The 22,087-nt window shown below is 43.8% G+C and overlaps 1 protein-coding gene across 1 annotated transcript in view; it reads right to left on the bottom strand.

Annotated features, from left to right (window-relative positions):
- Positions 1-17,085: 17,085 nt before the first annotated feature.
- IL2RA (interleukin 2 receptor subunit alpha) overlaps positions 17,086-22,087 on the bottom strand; it is a gene marked incomplete at both ends in the record, with an annotated part of 48,549 nt that continues 43,547 nt past the window's right edge. The window contains 4 exons of the mRNA XM_084254019.1: positions 17,086-17,156; positions 18,652-18,723; positions 19,084-19,173; positions 20,553-20,768. Coding sequence (XP_084110145.1) covers positions 17,086-17,156; positions 18,652-18,723; positions 19,084-19,173; positions 20,553-20,768 — 449 coding nt within the window. The remainder of the gene's footprint in view (positions 17,157-18,651; positions 18,724-19,083; positions 19,174-20,552; positions 20,769-22,087) is intronic.

Below are 22,087 nucleotides of genomic sequence, written 5' to 3'. Positions count from 1 at the left end.
AAGGTGTCTTTTGATTCTTCCAAGTAGAGTGAGCAGTCACGCTTACATGACAAGGGTGGCAGAGCCATATTTTAGAGTCTTAGCAATCAATTTCTGATTCTACAGCATTGATCTGCCAGGTGCCTTCAATTAAATCTAACCCATTGCATGTTTTTCCTTTTTCCACTTCAGTTTTTTCTCAGGTCAATTATTAATTCAGTCAGAGTTTAGTTTAAAATTCTACCTCAGGATTCTATTGCCTTCTTTCTTCCTCCCATAGGATTGTCAGGGCTCAGGTAGCTGAGACTCAGAAAGGAGGGGGTGATATGGTTAAAATTGGCCACACAGTTGGAGGAGGAATTCTCTTTTCCATTTTGAACCCAAATGTCTCTAGGTGCTGAGGATTTCCTGGTGCAGGCCCTAACAGGTGGCACCTGTGGCTTTGTGGGTGATATTCTGTTCCTGGCATGGAGATACAATGAACTTTTTGGTTTCATTTACGTGTGGATCCATAGAAGACATCAAGGCTCATTCCATGTTGATCCCCTGAAAAGTGTGCTCATCAGTTACCCTCTCATCCCCATAAGGGCACCGGGCACAACTGGATCTAGATAAGCTATTTTTGGCCCAGGGTAGACTACAAGGCCTGGCTCTCTCTTGCTTTTACCATTTTGAATGGTCCAGGATTTGTATTGCGGGCCGCTGCTCTCAAAACAGCTCAGCTCCCCTAGGATTTTCTCCCTTTTTACAGCATTATTGAACCATCTTTGACACATTAAAATAATATTTGTTAAGGCATACAGATTGTTATTTTCATTCATGTTTACAAAAAAGGTTACCACAAACGGCTAATTAAAATCTCCATTGCTCTGCCTAGTGGCTACTAGGCTCTCTCAGTTACCTTCGCGGGTACCAGGTGTCAGAACCTGCCTCACCGCACAGATTGTAGAGCAAGGCCTGGCAGAGACGGTGTGCAGAGGCTTCACAATCTCGATTCTTTTGTTCCTGTTCTTGTCCTAGAGGCAGGCAGCCAGGGTGGGAGAAGAGAAGAAACCAGTTCTCCTGGTTGTATCTTCCGCCTTCCCTCCCAACCCTCCGTACCCAATGGAGTGTTCTTTGAACCCGGAAGATTAGCATCTGGTGATTTTGTTTTCATAAGTTCAAGCATAGGTGGTTGCAGGGGTGCTAATCATACAATTCAGTGTCTTAACTTATAACTCTGCCAAAACGTGAACTTTATATATCATCCAGTCTCACCAGTTATGGAAACTTCTGTGTGCAGGATTCCCCTAGGGAGTGGTGCTATAAATCTGTAAAATAAATACATCCAGAGGGCCTACCAAGTGGTGTTCCAACGTTGTCATCTTGATAGATGTGGACAGGAAATCTCACCCACTGGAATTCCCCTCTGAAATTCTGATTTCTCTACATATGTGATAATCCTACAGGGCAGGACAGGAATCTATTTGCAGTTTGGCAGGGATGGGGAGTGGGAAGAGATGGGGGAGTAGGGGAAAATTGAGGAGGGGAACAAGGAGGAGGAAGAGGACATCCTGGTGTCTGTTTGGGATTGTCCTGTTCATCTGGCCCTTTGGCATGTATCAGAACCTGAAGGAAAGAAAGTTATAGGTATAAACAGAGGATGAAGGTTGCATAATGGAGTCATGAGATTCTGGAGCACAAGTAACTTGCTTTAGTGCAAAGGCAGTCCTATCAGCTGGATCCTGGGGACTCCCAAAGGCATATGGATGTATATGTGTGTGTGTGAGTAAGAGTTTTTGAATGTGAGTGTATGAAAATATATGAGTGTGTGAATGAGTGTGAATGTGTGGGTGTGAGTGCATGAATATGGGTGTGAGAGTGTGAAGGTGTAAATGTGTGTTATCTGTGAGTATTTGGATGTGTGTATGTGAATATATGTGAATGTGTGACTGAGTTTATGAATGTGTGTGACTGTATGACTATGAGTGAGTGTGAGAATGCATGTTGTCTTGAGGGTGGCTTTATAGATATGTAACATATGTAACATGTCAAAACCTATCAAATTGTACACCTCAACTATATGAAGTTTTTGTATGACAAATGAACCCCCAATAAAACTTTTCCTTAGAAAAATCTCCTGTGTTTGAAATTCCTGGCTGAGTTCAATGTTTTGGACTGTTCTCACTGAAATATCTCCTGGCCTACCCAGCCAGTAGTTTTAGATCTGGCCATACTATTGGTAAGTACCTATAATTCCTTGATTTTTACTCCCTTTACTAGGGTAGAACTTTAGCCCGACACACACACACACACACACACACACTCTTACATATATATTATATTCACACACATTCATATGCTCATTCCTCTAAGTTGTGACATATTGCAATATTTCCATCCATTTTAAGACTGAATAATATCCCATTGTATGGATAGACTACATCTTGCTTATTTGCTTGTTGGTAGACATTTGGGTTGCTTCAACATTTTACCTATTGTGAATAATGCTGCTATGAACATGGATGTACAAATATCTCTTCAAGACTCTGCTTTCAGCTCACTGGGATATAAATTCAGAAGAGGGGTTGCTGAATCATGTGATAATCTATTTTTAATTTTCTGAAACACCATACTACTTTCCATTATGGCTGCATTATTTCACCGGCATTCCCACCAATGTTCAGTGCACAGGGGTTCCTGTTTCTTCACATTTTTGTCAACACTTATAATTATCTGTTTTTTTTTTTTTAAAGATTTATTTTATTTTTCTGCATATAAAAACTGGGGTACAGGCCAGAGGTGCCAGGGATGAGAGGATTCACCAGAGACAGAGTAGGGGACACAACAGGCAGATTGACTGAAATACACTGCTGAGGGGAGCAGCGGGCGAGACAGGAGAGGTTTGCTGCATTATGTGGGTTGCTCCCTGGCCGGGGATCGAACTCATGCTGCAATGGCTGCAGTTAGCTTCATAGGTTGCGTCTTAACCCCTTGCACCACCAGGGAGGCCCTCTGTTTTTCTTTTTGATAGTAACCATTCTAATGGGTGTGAGGAGGTATCTCATTACAGTATTGATTTGCTTTTCCCTAAACATTAGTGACATTGAGACTCCTCATGTGCTATAATTTAATTTTTAAAATCTTTTTCCCTCTATATTTTATATTGTGTTTTTTTTTTGTTTGCCCAGAGCCCACTTTATTTTTTAAAGTATTTTTCCATCTGTATCTTCTATTGCTATGTTCACTAATCTTATCTTCTGCAAGGTCTAATCTGTCACTAATCCCATTGACCCTATTTTTAATCTGAGATATTTCAGATTTATGTGTAAAAGTTAAATTTAGGTCTTTTAAAAATATCTTCCATTAACATGTATAATTTTTCCTTTAGTTTCTTTTTTTTTTATCTATGCTTCTTTATTTACATTGAATCTTCCCATTGCCAAAACATCACCATTTGCATAAAGTAGTGGTTGCAGGTGGGCGGCCTTGAGGAGTGCTTTCTTCGGAAGAGTTTGGAAACTTTTGAGCCTGTTGTCATTTTGGAGTCTGTGGGTTTGGAGTGTGGGGTCCTTGGGTTCACTCTGGGAAAGGTTTCAGCAGAGCTCCCATTTCAGTGACACGCAGTGTGTTTCCCAGGTGAGTTTCTCCACAAGACAGAGACGGTAGTTATATTTAAAGAACAGGTCTATTAGGGAAAGGTACAGAAGAATGAAGGACACTTGCATAGACACAAGCAGGCAGGAAGAGTTGCCCCAATGGGACAGGTTTATTAAGAGAGGCCTGCATGGTTGCAGGCGGGCGGCCTTGAGGAGAGCTGCCCCGCTGAGGAAGGTCAGTCAAGAAAAGCCCCGGCATGGTACAGGTCATGGGCAGAAGGCTGCTGCCCTGCAGAGAAGAGAGTTGGTGAAAAGAAGCACCTGCATAGGCACAGGTGGGCAGAGGGAGTGCTGCTCCTTTAGTTTCTTAATGAATGAACAAAGTTATCATTCCTGTTTTGATGTCCGCCTGCCTGCTCATTCTAACATCTCTGAAAGTTCTGCTTTGGTTATGATTGATTGTTCTCGTGCTCATTCTGAATCATATTTCCCTGCTTGTTTGCATAGCTAGTAATTCTTGCTGCTTGCTACAGAGTTTTGCACTCCTGTCAGCCTTCTTGAGTTTTGTCCTGGGATGTAGATATACACGATGACTAGATGCCCCTTGTGTTTTTACTCTCAGACTTGACCACAGAGTTTCCAGCAATTCATTATTTCAGGTTTTTCTGCTTGAGCACTGGCCCCAATAACAATGTTAGCTCCCGGGTTCTGCTCTGGGAAGTTGTGATTCTTTTTATGTACTTGTTTGTCTTATCACTGTTGGGGCAGATGTTATCTGCACCAATTCTCTGATGGATCTGAGTTTTCAGGTTGTTGTTGTTGTTATTATTATTATTATTACTATTATTAGGAGGGGAGTGATGGCTTCCAAATATCTATATGCTAGACTGGAACCTGGAATTCATAATGATTGATTTTGAAGCTAACACATTCATATCTTAAAGCCTAGTTATTTGAAAATTATAAGTTGAAAACAAAATTGATGGCATAAAAATTTGTCACCCCAAAATAATGATTTTTTGACAAAAGAATAGTTTATTGGGAAAGGCTCTGAAGGATGACTAGAGGTTACTTTTGAAAAATATATTTATATGTAAACCTCTCTCTCAAAGTGCCTTTCCTAGGAAGACCTGATTTCCTTATCTCTTTTTAATAGAGAAGGCAAACTTAAAATACGAATGCCTTTTGTTGCTGTGCTACCCTTGGTAAACTCCCTAATGAACTTTCCCTTTCATTCCCCACCTCCTTTGTCTTAGCTAAGCTATTTAAGATGGTATTTGAAGCCACATGGGCTAGCTACTCAGTCATGCTGAGACTTTCCCATGTGTACAGGAGGTATGCATGCTGTTATTAAGCTTCTTTTTTTGACATTTTATCTTACCAATCCACCTGGTGCTTGTTTCATAATTGTAGGGGCAGCATGGGCCACTGAGTAGGTCATCTAAGATCTGGCAGGCCCAGGTAAAGGAGGAGTCTTGGAGCCCTCCGTGGCTTTCTCAGGCTTTTATTGAGCTTTACATGTAGTGTGGCAAATAGATACATGGCAGGTAGCGGTGCCTGGGGGCCAGGAGGCCTCTGGGCCCCCTGCAAGTCTTCACTCTGAGCTTCTCTGGCCTCTTTTCTCCCCCTTTCTCTCCTGCCTCCCTCCTACTTCTGCTTCTCTGGTGACTACCTCAATGCCCATCCCATGGCCCACAGAAGTAAATAAGACAGCTTACAACAATGTAACAACTGCAGGTGCCCCATCAGGCAGGGCAATCCTAATGATGGGAGGGCAGAAAAGCCTGAAAACCATTACCCTACCATAATTTACCAGGCTAGAAGAACCCAGAGGAGTTCAGGATGATTTTCTTTGCACCATGACAATGCAAAGATGTATTGCAAATGTAATTGTAACTGTCAGGAAATCCACACCAAATTAATTAGCCCTATGAAAGTATTTTGGAAGACATCAAACACAACACCTGTATGAAAAATACTAATAGTAATTTATAATTTAGTTGAGAAAATGCCACCAATTAAAAACCAAAACCAGGGCCTCCCTGGTGGCGCAAGGGGTTAAGACACAAGTTATGAAGCTATTCGGAGCCACTGCAGCACTAGTTCGATCCCCTGCCAGAGAGCTACCCACATGGCACAGCAGACCTCTCTTGACTCACCTGCTACTCCCCTCAGCAATGTATTCCAGTCAATCCGTCTGTTCTGTTCCCCACGCTGTCTCTGGTGAATCCTCTCACCCCCCACACGTCTGTCCTGTACCCAGTTCTTGTATGTATAAATAAATAAATCTTTAAAAAAACAAAAAATAAAAATAAAACCAATTCCGTATATTTCTAATAATTCATCAATAACATTCTTCCTTGAAGTAAAGAAAATTTCATGTTCTCAGTTGATACTGAATCAATCTTCAGTAAGCTTTTGTAATTTATGCTAATTTTAATTTTTGAAAACAAAATTTTAGAGTCTCATAATAACTCACTTAATAGAATACTAAGTGACCATAAAACTTCAGGAATACTCTGCCCCTCCACTGTTAGCTAAGGAGCCTTTGAGAATCATGAATGAAACTGTTAAGTTTCGGTGAGTGAGGTCTTTAGTTCTCTGAAAAAGATTTTAGCAGTTTCCTCCAGACACATTATATGTTTATTTATTTTTTTTAAGATTTATTTATTTATACAAGACCTGGGGTACAATCAGAGGCACAGGAGGGTGAGAGAATTCACCAGAGACAAAGCGGGGAGCAGAATAGGCAGATGGACTGAAGACACTGCGAGGGGAGTAGCAGGCGAGGCAGGAGAGGTCTGCCGCACCATGTGGGTTTCTCCCTGGCTGGCCAGGACTCGAACCCGCACTGCAGAGGCTGTGGACAGCTTCACAGCACTGCTCTCAACCACCGTGCCACCAGGGAGGCCCCACATTGCACGTTTATTAAGGAAAATGTTTGCATAGACACAAATGGGCAAAGGCTGCATTTTAAAGGCTTCTTAGGAAAAAGAGACACCTGCATAGATACAGGGCAGGTAGGCTGTCTTCAAATATGATCTGCATTTTGCGAGAGCAAGAGGCATCCTTATATCATGTTCTTTGGAGGGATTCATGCGTTTGTGGAATTTTATCTCTCTGGGGCCAGATTGGATTGGCTTTCTGAAACAGATAATCCTTTCTGGTCCCACCTTCGATTCCAGGAAATTTCCAAAGCTGTGATACCGGAATTTTCAGGCCTAGTCTCTCAGCCAGGAACGGATCTCAGGCTGCAAGGCAGCACTGAGCCCCAGCCACTAGACCCCCACGGGTTGGTGTCTCACAAAGCGGCAGCAGGAACTTCACAGACGCTCAGGCAAGCAAGTGAGAAGAGGCAGGTTTGTTTAGAGAAAGAAAAAGTTTATTGAGGAGAAAAAGAGCAGAAATAAAGTGGGACACCCAGGCCAGGAAACCAGGCCTGGGAGGGGCAAGGAAGCCCAAGTGGAGTCGTGTCTCAGGGAATATAGACCTTCTTTCCCTCATTATTCTAAAGCTCCACCAGTCTCTTTGTGATTGGTTAGTTCTCGGCTGTCTCACTTAATCTGCTGAGTGGGGGATCTTCACATTCCTTATCTAACAGCTTTCTCTTTCTCCATTTGTTGCATCTTCATCTTTATGGCCCAGTCCTCCGGATGGGCATCCCTGCATTGAAGTTAAACAGCTGCCCTTCTAAGTTGTCCATAAATTAAACCACTCTCCATTTCCCCAAACTCTCCCTCCCTTTATCACCTGAAGGAAACCAAGGCCAGCGTTAACAATGCTGTCCTTGGTCCTGGGATGTTTGTTTTTCCAGGTGGAATTAGTTACACTCCTCTTGCTGCCCTTATCTCTGAAGGCTTCCTCAGTTCTCCGAGGTCCCCTCCTGCAGTGTCCCTAAAATTGCCTAATTCCTAGCTTGCCCTGTGTCTCAAGGGGACAGGTAACTTTGGATGCTTGATTTAGAAACTAGATTCTTTGCCTTTCTTGTATTGTTTCCTAGTTGTATTAAAGTTCCTTCCCATTAAAGTCTCATATGTTTTGTGTTGATGCGGCGGATGGCAGAACCCATTTAGAATAGGCAGGTTTGCGGGGTTTGGGCTGCCCCTCTCCCTGCCCTGTATCACAGAATTCTGCCTGTTCTGCTCTGTCTCTGGTGAATTCTCTCACCCTCCCATGCCTCTCGTCTGTACCCCAGTGCTTGTATAAATAAATCTTAAAAAAAAAAATCTTAGTAGGCATGAAGTGGTGTCTTGTGGTTTTGCTTTGCATTTCTGAAGTGGCCCACACTGCTTGTTGGCCATGTGATAGCGTTGCAGAAATAAATTCTTCCCCAGGCAGGGGAAGAACAAGCGGTACTTCAGGAATGGTGAGGTCAGGAGCAGCTTTATTACTCATGCATGAGGTCCCAGACCTAGGTAGTCCAGTAAGGTCTAAGCACCAGTCTATGGACGAAGGGTTTCATTTATACATAACCATCTTACATTGATAACACCGGTCAGTAAGCACAAAAATTTGTGACAAAAGACAGGTATTCAAGGATGCCCTGGGAGATCAATCTGCCTGGCGGCTGTCTGGACTTGTTAAAATGTAACCTCCTTTAGGCATTCTCATCTAGATAGGCTTTAGAGAGGCAAAACTTGTTGTTTACATTTACTTTGCATTATTTACTGCACCAGACCTGTGACTCTTTTAACTGGAAGCAGGAAAGATTTCCTTTGATTAAGCGGTTCCCTTTCAGTAGGACTTATACAAATTATTAAAAAGGACTGAGGGGCCTCCCTGGTGGCGCAAGGGGTTAAACACCGTACTATGAAGCAATCCGCAGCCTTTGCAGCACGAGTTCGATCTACTGGCCAGGGAGCAACCCACAAGGCACAGCAGACCTCTCCTGACTTGCCCACTGCTCCCCTCAGCAGCTTACTTTCCTCAGTCTGCCTGTTCTGTTCCCTACTCTGTCTCTGGTGAATCCTCTCACTCCCCTCCATCTCTGGCCTGTACCCCAGCTCTTGTATGCATAAATAAATCTTTAAAAAAAAAAAAGTACTGAGGATCCAAAGAGATTTTTCTAAATGTAGTTACACCAACAAATACTTATCACATTTAGAAACTAAACCAAAAAAATTTAAAAATGATTTATTAATTCTTTTATAGACAATAGTAATAAACACATTATATAATAACATCAGAGCAATGACATCATAACATATCATGTAGCTTCTACAAAACTCCACCTATTCGTGTGAGAAAATGTGAGTGAAAAAAGTAAATAATATCTTTATTATTATGGAGAAAATGTGTTCTCACAGATCTTCCTCTCCCAAGTGAGTAATGATAATTCGAATTTTCTCAGGTAAGATACATTAAAAAAAAAATTCTGGCTTGAGAGTCCTCTCAACTTCTGGTGATTCAGAGTACGTCTCCTTCAGGGCAGGGTATGTGGACTATGGAAATGGATTATATTTCGTGAGTCACAGAGAGGACTGAAAAAATATCTTTAACCTAGATATGGCTGGTGCTGACACTTGCCCACTTTTTTTTTCTTGCTCATCATAACTTTATTGAAAAATTGACCCAGAAATAGGAGATCACTGTTGTCTATCTTACAAAATTAAACACAATTAAACACAGTTACTTTATCTTGGTAGATTAACTAGAATTGCAACAGGGAACCTCCCCCTTTCCTGGGGACCACCCTGTTGTTCGTTTTTGCATAAGTTGAACCATTTTAACATTTTCCCCCTGTGATTTTGATATATTTGCTATCTTGTTTTAGCCAATGCTCCAAATTTTTTTTCTTTTGGCTTGGATAATGGACTATTTTTAAGTAATGAAACTCATACGGGACATTCATGGACAATGCTGCTGACTAATTGTTGCTTCTCTTACACACATTGTAACCCTGAAAAAACACTGTCTCCTAAGACTACACCCTGAGATTGTGCCACCATAGATATGGTGGAATAAAAATTAAAAGGGGGGATTGCAACAGGGTGGTCCCCAGGAAAGGGGGAGGTTCCCTGCCCCACCCAAGGGAGGGTGGAGCTGAGCAGGAAGAGAAGAAGCTGAAGAAGAGACTGAGGAAGGAAGCTGGATGGAGCCAGAAGGAGACCTGGAGGAGGCGCATGGAGCCTAGAGACACGTAAAGAAACTGTGCTTGTCTTTTGGTCGTGGACTGGGTGACACAGATGTGGGTGAGACCCGTGGGGAGGTGACCATGGCAGCTTTTATCTTGATGTTGATTTTGCTCTTTTCCTTCCGGGCTTGTCCGGTTGTTTGTGACCCTTTTCTGTCGGTCCCCACTGGAAGATGCTTTAGACTTGTAGCAGGCTTTGGGGCCTTGTTCTGGGCCGATCCCATTTGGATGGAGTTTTACCCACGAGGGGATGGGTAACTTTGGGTTCTTGATTCAGAAACTAGATTCTTTGCCTTACCTGTATTGTTTCCTAGTTTTATTAAAGTTCCTTCCCATTAAAGTCTCATGTGTTTTGTGTTGATGTGGCGGATGGCAGAACCCATTTAGAATAGGCAGGTTTGCGGGGTGTGGGCTGCCCCTCTCCCTGTCCTATAACAGATTCACTGAACTGATAAGACTGTGATGTGATACAAACTGGGAATATTGTGTAGGTCATTAGTGTTGCTTTCTTCTAAATGAACTCCCTTCTGTGAGTCTGGCCTTACCTTCTAGAGCTGCAGGACATTGTTGAACAGCCCACAAAGAGAATCATCACTGAGCATGGCTGGAAACCGTGCTCAACTTTAGCAGCTGGACATGTTACGTCCATAAAATCAGAATATAGTCTTTGAACTAGTTGATTCCTTTGATGCATTTTGTCTTCCTCTTCCAAGATTGGATGTAGCAAAGATCCAGCCAGAGGCACGTTGTTCCATTCACTGGGTGACGCACAAGTCAGCTGCATGTGAGTAGGTGCTAGATGCCAAATTCCCTGCACATTTTTTCTTATAACAATTGTAGGGTCAGGAAAGGACAGAGTGCAGGTTTTCTAATCCAGCAGACCAGGTAAAGGAGTCAAAATCCTCAGTGGCTTTTTTTTTTTTTAAAGATTTTTTTTTTAATAGAGGCATGTTTTATTTATATGTTTTGTTTATACGTGCATTGGGTACAGTCAGAGGCGCGGGAGGGTGAGAGAATTCACCAGGGCCAGAGCGGGGAGCAGAGCAGGCAGAAGGACCGAAGTACACTGCTGAGGGGAGCAGCGGGCGGCAGGAGAGGTCTGCGCGCCATGTGGGACCCTCCTCGGGTGGGGGTGGCCGGGAGCAGCCGGAGATCGAACCGGCGCCGCAGAGGCCGCGGGCAGCTTCGCAACCCAGCGCTCAACTGCTGCGCCACCGGGGAGGCCCCCTCAGTGGCTTTTTTGCAGGTCTTTTATTAGGATTACCAGGTACACGGCAGGCAGGAGTGTTAGGGGGCTGGGAGGCCTGCCAGCCTCCCAGCCCCCAGCAAGTCTTCACTCTATCTGGGCTCTCCGGTGTTCTCTGCTTCTCTCTCGTCTTCTGCTACTTCTTTCTTGGCTTCTTTTTCGGCTTCTGCTGCTGCTGGTGTCCTTAAAAATCTAGTCTCTCAACCCAGGTGTACCCACTCCAGGTGCCCGCCATCAGGCATGCATTCAGGATCACAGGGTTCCCTCATCTATCCTGATGGGGGGAGGGCAAAAAAGCCTGATACCTTTTACCTTACCCTACAGTCCACCCCCTCAGGGTTTTCTGCCATACAATCTACATATATACAATTTTCTTGGCAAACATAAACAATGCAGCCATGGTCCACAAAAGCAAATACATCACAATATAACAAAATACAACAGAACACAAATAAGTCCAGGCAGTGCATCAACCTAGTGGCAAAAGGCAATTATTGGTACCAACAGATGATCCACCACTTCTGCTGCCAAAGGCACTGCTCATATGAGGGAGGGGAAATCACTCAGACATCTCTGTCACATGCCAGGAGCCATCTGGCTTCCTAACCTTCGCAGGCTATAGTCTCGGCTACAAGCCACACACCGCACTCACTCTGGGATTGGCGATTCTATTCTGTTGGGGGTAATCACCAACCCTCAGGGTTTCTGTCTGCAGTCGCTCCAACACTCGGCCTTCATAGCCACCAATGCGACTCGCAGACCCCTGCACTCAGGCCAACCCACTGCACAAGCACATGGGTCGGGGATCCAAACTCTACATACGGCTTGGGCTCCACCCCAAGCCACGTTCCCCACCTGTCCGCCAAGGACGGGTTCCTCAGCTCTTCACCCTCACTTGACAACGAGCAGGGCATCATCCACAGGTGATTTTACGAGACTCACAGGTCTTCAGCATACTCAGGCTGCTTAACAGCCACTCAGGCTGCTTAACAGCCGCTCAGGGCTTCTCAACTTAGCATCAGCACCAGCTTTTGCCTTCTCAGTTGGCTTTTCTCCTCCACCTGGCTGCTGGGCATACACAGGCTGCTTTTGGCCATCCAGGCCCACTGGCCACCCCCAGATTCCCAAAAAAACATAACCTGCCAAGGTCCTCCACCTTCTGGCCGGACTGTCAGTCCAAGTTCATCAGTCCAAGTCCATTAGGCCTTTCCATCAGCACTGGCGAGCTCCGAATCGCGGTCCTCTCTTCCCTGACAATTCTTGCTGCCTTGGGGGTCGTTGGGTGGTCTTCTCGGGGGTCGTTGGCTGGTCCTCTCGGGCATCTCCTTCACGCCAGGTCTCGTCCTATAGCTCCTGGACCTTGTCCATCTCCTGTGTCGCCATGATGCCTCCAGTGTCATCACAGGCAAACACAGTCTGTTACAACTCCTTAGTCCCTCCAGGTCTTCGGATGGCTCCATACCCAATTGCATGGATCATCTTGCCGACTTACACCAATTGTAGGGTCAGGAATGGACATAGTGCAGGTTTTCTAATCTAGCAGACCAGGTAAAGGAGGAGTCAGAATCCTCAGTGGTTTTTTTGCAGGTCTTTTATTGGGATTACCAGGTACATGGCAGGCAGGGGTGCTGGAGGGCCGGGAGGCTGGCAGGCCTCCCAGCCCCCAGCAAGTCTTCACTCTCTCTGGGCTCTCTGTCGTTCTCTGCTTCTCTCTTGGCTTCTGCTACTTCTTTTTCAGTTTCTCTTTCAGCTTCTGCTGCTGCTGGCGTCCCCGTGACGCCGCCCTTAAAAGTCCAGTCTCTCAGCCCAGGTGTGCCCACTTCAGGTGCCCGCCATCAGGCATGCATTCAGGATCACAGGGTTCCCTCATCTATCCTGATGGCGGGAGGGCAGAAAAGCCTGATACCTTTTACCTTACCCTACAACACTTTCCAAAATGAAAACTCACTGCTGACTTAAATTTTTCATTAATCTTCTTAATCAAATGATTTTATTAAACTGGGGCAATGGTGTCTATTTAATTGAGAATTGAAATCTAATGTAAGACTAAACAAGAAGGTTCACTGAAATCTCACTATCTGAAGCTGACTTTTCCAGGAGGATTTGAGGGGTAGTGGGCACAGAGAGGTAAAATCCAGTGGTTCTGAATGTGTGGTCCTGGGACTAGCATCGTCAGCATCCCCTGGAACTTGTTGGAAATGTAAATTCTTCGTCCTCAACCTGGGTGGGTAGATTCAGGAATCTAGAGGCGGCCCCAGCCAGCTGTGCTTTAACAAGGCCTCCAGATGATTTTGATTTGCTGTATTTGGCTAACCAGTTTGAGGGCCATAGTTACATTCTGTAAGTATGATCTCCCTGGCCCCTCCTCACTACCTTCCTTCTTCTCTTCCATAAATATTGAATGTAAATTGCTTGCTTATCAGTGTTTGCTTGTATCACATCTATTTAGAAATGTACACATTTCCAATGTACAAAATCTATGTCTGCCAAATGCAGAGTATCATTTATAGAAAACCCTCTTGAAGAAGTCTATGAGTAATGGCTAGGTAAAGCTTTTTGATGGAACCTAGTTCTTTTCCCAACATCAATTCCAGTAAAATCCTTCCAGATATTGAAGTTCTACAATTCCAAGGGATGGTTGCCCTGTTTTGGTGCTACCCCAGGGGAAAATGCTAAAAAGTGGGGTGGAGCAACTGATACAAGATATAAGTGACTGCAGAAGGGGGCGTGGATTCATTCAGCATTTCAGGTTTCAGAATGAGGGGTCAGCACATTTTGGCCCCCACGCCCATCTTTCAGAAGGCTGTTGTGGGCCCCTGAATGGGAAGGCTTCCAGCTGCCAACCTCAGAGAGGAAAATCTTGGAGGCTTTACAAGTAGTCGAGTGACTAAAACTGCTTTGCTGTTGTGGCTTGGTGGAGAAGGCGAAGTCTTGAAGCCTAGCATCTCACTGAGATGCATGAATTGTGGGTGGCCATTTGTCTGGTTATTCAACTGCTGTAGCTGCTATTTTCAGTATTGCTTGTCTGTTGCTGTGCTGGGGCATCTCCTGTTGTATCTTCTGTTGTCTTCACAAGTTGGAACCTGGTTTGTAGTCTGGTTGCTGCATGTCCTAAGTGGCAGGAAAACACCATCTTGGAAACATGGCCTATGTTCGGCAGAAGAGCTCTGCATCCTTGGTGGTGGAAAGACACCATTTCACTTGCTTTTGTTTAGTACTGAAAAACACTGGACACAGCTTTGGGTGAGGTAAACAACCACTTTTGGCCTCAGTAACTCTTTGTTTTTCCCTGGTTTGTTAAATAAATCCCTTTGTTGTTGTTCTCTGAGCCTGAGTAGTCTTGCAATTGTGCACATGGGTAAAGAACTCAGACAGTGACTGGTAAACAGTGACTGGTAAACAGTGTCCTTGGCCAGTTTTAGTGCCCCTTGCTGCCCTGTATCAATACTACAGAGTTGGCTTCATGACAGGGATGCAGTCACCTGATGTTCTGTGATGACCTCAGAGCTTTCTAAAACCCAACGACTCACAGGAAAGGCTCTTGGATAAGTGTTTAACTTCTTTGATTTTTCTTGTTCTCCATGACTGCTGTGGGCTGTTCTTAGCTTCTTTACCACCATAGGCTTTCTAGATTGTTCTTCTCATTTTCCTCCTGTAGTGATATAATAAGTCATAGTCATAGGTGTCATATTGCACCTAGAAAAATGTGGTCCCCAGCCTAAACCAGCGTAGGTAGAGCATTCAACATTAGTTCCCTTTGGTCCACTAATTTTAAATCTACCTTCCTACAAGCTGAAATCTGACCCCTCCATTCCTTCTGAAGCCAGGACTCACTGCTCTATTGTTCTCACAATGCGATGTCCAAAGAAAGTAGTATAGTAAAATCATTAGAAAGTGATTAATTTTATGTATTATTAGCTTTGTTTTTAATATAACTTATTTAACTTTAAATTGATATACTTAATCATGACTATACTTAAAAACAGTTTATAAAATTCCTGAAAAAATATTGGCTCTCAGGAGTACTGGCTTCTAAGCATTACTCTAAAAAGCAAAAACAAAACAAATGTAGAGTTTAGTTTGACCACAAGAGGGCAACCATCAGATGTAATTCAATTCTAGGAAGGATTTGGAACTGATTGAGGCGTCATTTCATGAGATTTATGTTTGTGTCTCTGGGAAGTTTGGGAGATTTCATACAGTTTCAGAAATATTTTTTTGTTTCACAAAATAAAGCCTAAATCATAACCCCTCCCAAACTGTTTTGTCCCTTTGGATCTGAAGGCTTTTATTCTTTAAGCTACTAAATGAAGAGTCCTTAATAAATATTAAACCTTGTCAGCAAGGGAAGGAGACAGTCCAACCAGTATTGAGTTTCTATAATGTATTGGGCAGTTTACATACTTCATATCATTTAACCCTAAAGTAACACCTTAGGGTTAATTAACACTGTAGGTGAATTTATAGACCACCAGGTACATGAGTAAGTCCTAATAACCACAGAGGTGGATCATTTGCATTGCAATAATTTGTACCTTTTAGTCCACATGAGGAAAACCAGATATATATATATATATATATATATATATATATATATATAGAGAGAGAGAGAGAGAGAGGCCTGATGACCAATATCAGGTGGTCATTGTTCAGTGGGATGATGTCTCTCTGGCTGGATTATGTCTTATCTAAGAGCTTTGATTTGGGGGAATTAGAGCTATGTCTACTTAGGGTCTTACTGGGGAGTTTATATCAGGCTGGCCAAGGTGAATCATGGTGGGGGTAAGGGATGCCCTGGAGAGCCCAGACAGACAGAGGAGATCTCTATAGTGCACTGTCTAAAGGGAGGGAGAAATTGATTGACTGACTGACTGTGTTTGTGTGTTGTGAAGTGGCTTTATTCTCTTGATTCTTTTTTTTTAAAGATTTATTTATTTATGCATATAAGAGCTGGGGTACAGGCCAGAGAAGCAGGGGGTTGAGAGGATTCACCAGAGACAGAGTGGGAAACAGAACAGGCAGACTGACTGAAATACACTCCTGAGGGGGAGCAGCGGGCGAGACAGGAGAGGTCTGCCTCGCCATGTGGGTTGCTCCCTGGCTGGCCGGGGATCGAACTCTTGCTGCAGAGGCTGTGGACAGCTTCATAGTGAGTTGCTTAACCCCTTGAGCCACCAGGGAGGCCCTTCTCTTAATTCTTTTTTTTTTAAAGATTTATTTATTTATTTGTTTTTAAAAGATTTATTTATTTATTTATACAAGCACTGGGTACAGTCAGAAGCGCGGGAGGGTGAGAGAATTCATCAGAGACAGAGCGGGGAGCAGAGCAGGCGGAAGGACCAAGGTACACTGCTGAGGGGAGCAGCGGGCGGCAGGAGAGGTCTGCGCGCCATGTGGGACCCTCCTCTGGTGGCCGGGGAGCAGCGGGGGATCGAGCTGGCTGTGCGGAGGCTGCGGGCAACTTTGCAACCCAGCGCTCAACCGCTGCGCCACGGGGGAGGCCCCCTTCTCTTAATTCTTAATACTGTTGGTCTCATGCAGTAGTTCTCAATGATTGGTCCCTAAATAGGCAACATCAGTATCACCTGGGAATTTGTTAGAAATGTAAATTCTCAGACCTCACCCCAGATCTGCCCAGAGTTGGAGCTGGAAGTCTGTGTTCTAACAAGCCCACAGAGGGGATTCTGAATCTCACATTAATTTGAGAACCATGGACCCAGTGCTGAGTTGTCAAAATTGGAAATGTGTTAGATGAATTTGAAGAGCTTTAAAAAAAGTACTAATGTCCCAGACACAAAAGGTCATGTATTGTACATTCAATTTAAATGAAATGTCCAGAACAGACAAATTAAGAGTGACTGAAGGTGGAATCATGGTTGTCAGGGACTAGGGAAAATGAGTAACTGGGAAGATGGTGGTAAAGTATGTCAGATCAGTATTGAGCCTGGCATACAGTAGGTGCTCAACCAATGTTGGTTTCCTTTGATCTCCCAATCCCTGTGGTTTTAATCTTGTTGATCAACTCTTTGGGGATACATGGATTGGCAGATTCTCCACCTCTTCTCCTCTAACTGCCTGTGACTAGTAGGTGAGGGGGGTGGGGCTGGGCCACTAGTTTGGGCAAGTGCTTCCTTGATGATACTATGGACTCACCATCTCCACTGCCATGTGAGCCCACTCAGAAAGAGGATGCTGACGAGCAGGAGGATGCAGCCGGCCACTGTCAACAGAGAAGAGATTCAGCAAAGGTACCCTAGCTAGACTCCAAGCAGGCTGAGAAAGTCCCCCCAGAGTAAGGGTTTCCTGAGGGGACATTGCAGTCTCTGCATTCCATTGTCAGAATGCTGGTCCATCCCCACCCAGGATTTCTTAGGAGGCTCAAGGAACTAGGACAAGGGCCTGGCAAGTGTTACAGAAATGACATGGTGCCTTTCCTTAAGACTAGATTCTCTCTGCTGAAACCAACTGACAGGCATGCTCTTCAGAAAGGTTCCAAGGCCAGACCTCAGTTAAGGAGGCCATGAATGAGGCCTGTGATAAGTAAAAGAAATGCTTAAATATAAAGACAAATGAGAAATCCATTAGCATATTTTAAAAGTGTTCTTATTCCCAACTGCTGCTTTTGTTTGGTACTGAAATCTATCTATCTATCTATCTATCTATCTATCTATCTATCTATCTATCTATCTATCTATCATCTATCATCTGTTATCTATTATAAATGTATCTATCATCTATGTACCCATTATCTATCATTTTCTTGTCTATCATCTATATATGCATGTGTCTATCCTTTACTTCATGTATCGATTTAGATGTCGCCTCAAAATCTGTGTTTTTCTTTCTTTTTCCCTCAGTTTTATTGTTTAAAGTGTTGCTTTGATATGCTTGTATATTGTAAAACAGTTACCACCAGAGTGTTAACTAGCATCTTCATCACATCACATAATTACCATTTCCTTTCTGAGGTGGGAAAATGTAAGATCTACTGCTTAGAAATTTCCAAATACATAAACATCACTGTTACCTATAGGCACCAGGCTGTGCTTTGCCTTTCAGAAGAACCCATTCATCTTATAACTGGAACTTTGGGCCCTTTGACCGTATCACCCCATTTCCCAGGCCCCTGACCCCACCACTGGCCCTCGTCAACAGCACTCTGTTTCTAAAAGCAGAGGTTTATGGAGTGCTTTTCTTTCCCTGGCTCTTCCATCTCCCTCCCCCTCACACTGGCATGGATGATTTGTCATTTAGGATCCATCAGGAGGAGCTGTTGTTCTTGGTTTGCGATTTCACTGCAGTGTACTTTAACTGGTTAGTATATTTTTGAGTTATGTTTACTGTCTGGATTAATCTTTTATTCTCACGAGCATTATATGGTCTGAGGGGTCATTGAAAATTACCCAGCTGATTAATTAATTTCTTTATAGTTAAGACTAGCTAATATAAAACTGGGGCCAACTTTTACTTATATTATATCCCCTATTAATATTACTCTGTATATATGTCATAATATATAAAATTATTATAAAATACAAATATATTTATATATTTCAATTTCCTACAGCTGCATTAAAAATCATGCTAAACAAAAAAATAAATAAAAAAATAAAATTACCCAGCTGTTCCCCATGGTCTGTTCTTTTTTTTTTTTTTTTTTGTATGGTTTGTCCATCAAAGAGCACCCTGTTAGCTGATACTCAGCTGAGACCCACCTGCTAGCTGATACTCAGTCGTATAGATGAAGGTCTCCATGGTTGTAGCCACTTCTGTGTGTTTTTGAAAATCTGTACAAAAGAGGAAGCAGAAGATGTTCAGCGTATGCTAATTATCAACCACACAAAGTGGAGAGGGTTAGCACTTCTTCAGTGTTGGAAGGGATGATGGAGCCTGATGGAAGCATGTGAAAGACCAGGGCTGTCCTTGGCAAATATCTCATTCTTTTTCTCTTATACTATCCTTAGTCTTCTTCCCCCTCTTTCTACCACAAGCTTTAGTGATTGGGAGATAGATCTGGGATTATCTTTAACACCAACTGGGTGACCTTAACCCATCTGCTAGAGGGCTGCTCCTCTCAAACTGTCTTTCTTTTCTTGCATTATGATTTAATGGCCAAGATTTTATATTTCTAGAAACTCTAGCCATACCTGTCATGCTTGTAGTATGTGTTGTTGATAAGGGACAGGCAATTTCAATCTTAGGAGGATCATCAGTGCTGACTTGAGGCTCTTTGTCACCTGGAGGAGAGAAGTGATATTTGTGGAACTCAAAGTTGGGGGGGGGTCGCACAGGCACCCCCACCTGCCCACCTCAGCTGGCCCTGGACAATAGCTGAGGCATGAATCTTGGTTCTCATCCTTATCTGTGGACACCATGTCATGTGACTTTATATTCAGGTCTCTGGAAAGTGGAACAGGCTGAGAGGATATTCAAATCCTGACCCTGGCTTTCCACGGAATTCTGAGCAACTCTATGGTTTCCATGTGTGCCTTTGAAAGTGGGTCATGATGAACTATGAAATGAAGTAGACATGCACAGAAAGATGGCTTTTCCCTGTGACAGGTTCTCCTTTCCTCCTGTCTTATTAACCTTTTATGAAGCTTGCCCTGACCATCAGGGATCATGGGGCGGGGGGGGGGGGGGGGGGCTTTGGGAAAGAAACAGCAATCCCAAAGAAGACGTGGGAAATGGGAAATGGTGATCAAAGAAACCAAAAACAATTATAGTTAAATGTAAGTGGTTTTTGATTGTGGAAATAGTAATAAGATTTTGGCATGAAAATAGCAGAAGACCTTAATATAGGTGGGCTGTATGTATGTGTGAATGAGTGTGGTCTGTGCATACATGAATGCTTCAGTAAAACCCTTTCCTGCACATTTGCACTTTTTAATCAAATCTCAAGTGGCATATTAGAAAAGGGCAGGGGGCCCCCCTAGTAGTGCAGATGGTTGGGCACAGTGCTATGAAGTTGTTCACAGCCTCTGCAGTGTGGGTTCAATCCCAGCCAGCTGGGGAGATACCCACATGGTGCAGCAGGCCTCTCCTGTCTCACCCGTTGCTCCCCTCAGCAGTGTATTTCAGTCAGTCTGCCTGTTCTGCTCCCTACTCTGTCTCTGGTGAATCCTCTCACCCTCCTGCACATCTGGCCTGTACCCTGGTTCTTGTATGCATAAATAAATCTTTTTAAAAAAGAAAAAGAAACGGGCAGGGGGCAGGCTAACACAATGGTGGAGCATTGTACCAATAATGGATTTTCAAATGTAAATTACAAATGTGTGGATGGCAGACTGGACCTCCCCCTTGGAACAAGAGGAAGTCTTGGTATCTTAGAGGGAAAAATGAAATTCCAGGATCAGCTAGAAAAGGGGCAGCATTTTCTCCAGTGAGATAGCATTTGAGCTATTTTGGAACACTGGAAAGATCTTTCCTCCTTGTCTTCTGCTGTTTATCCCCATGCAGGGTAGTTTATCTAGTCTATTTTCTGGAATGAGAAAAAACAGAGATCCAAAGAGATTAAGTAGCTTGCTCAAGGTCGCATGGCTGGTGGGTTAGGAATTCCACCCTGGTCAGCTTAGTGGGCAAGCAGGGTTATGGATACAAGAAGGCACCAACCTACCTGAAATCACACCGTTCGTCTTTTCCCTTGTGCAGATGAGCTTGGGCTGTGTCCACATTGTGCTCCCACAGGCCTCTAAGCAGACACTCGTGGCATGACCTCTCTGTAAGGCCCTGAATCCCTGGACACAATGGTAGTCAACTCTCTGCCCCACCACAAAATGGTAAGTTCTTTGGGAGGGTTCGTGTTCCCATGCTGGAGGCTCCCCACAGTAACCTGGGGGAGGGAAGCAGAATGCTGAAGGCAAGTTTCTACTCTTTCACTCACTTGCTCATTTGTTCATTCTTTCTTTCTTTCACTTAACCAATATGTATTGCGAATGTCTACATGTCAGGAATTTTGCTAGGTAGTTTGTGGGAAGATATAAAGACTCAGTCACTCTTACAAGGAGGGATAGTCAATTAGGTAAGAGAGACATAATGTGGTGAGGAGTCTAGTTGAAGAACAGAGGCTTGCTATGAGAATGTAGAGGAAATGGATAATTGATTCTGATGCTGAAGCATTTTTGAGAAATGGACAGGAGTGGAAGGGCTGTCTTGGCTGAAGGGTAAGGGCAGGTTCAAGACAGTTTGGGCCCATGAAATATGAAGACCACTCTGGCATCTCCACCAGATAAGGGAGGAAGAATATCCTTGAGTTGCAGCTGATAGGCCTCTTGGGACCATGGCAGAAAAACTGGGGACAAAGCCAGAGATGGGAAGTGGAGAGGAAAGTGAGAGAATCTTGGATAAATGAAGGCTGATCTCTGATCCAACCATGCCTGAAGCTTGACCCATGTGAACCCTTTCAAGTCTCTGCAAATTCTTCAAACTCATAACTTGCTACGTACTCAGTGAAAACCCAAGCCTAACTCATCTTTAACCCCAGAGATCATGTCCTGATCTGATTTAATCTCAGAATTCTCCCATCTGGACATAGAGAACCACTGTCCCCCTAACTCCAGATGTGTGGAGCTGCACATGTACCCTGCCCTTCCAGTCTTCTACAACCCTGAGGAGCCAGTCTAAACTCTACGCGTGCCCTACCTCATTTCTCTATCCCAGCAGGAGGCTGAGAGGGCCCATCCCCACTCATCTGCACCAGTTAGCACCTTGCAAATCACCTTGAACTTCTGTTTTAGTCTCAGAAAAAAACTTTCTTTTATAGCAAATGAGATTTACAACTGTCCGAGCCTGTTTCCTCTCAAGTGAAAACATCCAGATTAAGACAATCTGTGAAATCTCTTTTAGCCAGAACCAGCTGGTTATCTCTTGAGTAAGGACAGCAAACACTGACCTCTTGAGAGACCTTTCAGTAATTGTGGAGGGTAATGTGAGAGAATTAGAGAATAACAAGCAAATATTTTGAAAAACCATTTCAGTAAACAGCTAAAGTGGTAAAGAGATAAAAACACATTCCAGAAGGCCAAAAGACAGTGAGATGCAGTTTAAAATTATAATGAGATACTGTCTGTAGGGTAAATGGAAGTTATCATGTTTTTTCTGCCCTCCCACCATGAGCATCTATGAATGACACCTGTGGTCTCATGCGCATGC

Source organism: Talpa europaea, assembly GCF_964194135.1.
Source record: "Talpa europaea genome assembly, chromosome: 14".
NCBI classification, from domain to species: domain Eukaryota; kingdom Metazoa; phylum Chordata; class Mammalia; order Eulipotyphla; family Talpidae; genus Talpa; species Talpa europaea.
Note: the sequence above shows the minus strand (reverse complement) of the source record. Positions and strands in the feature narration are given on the sequence as shown.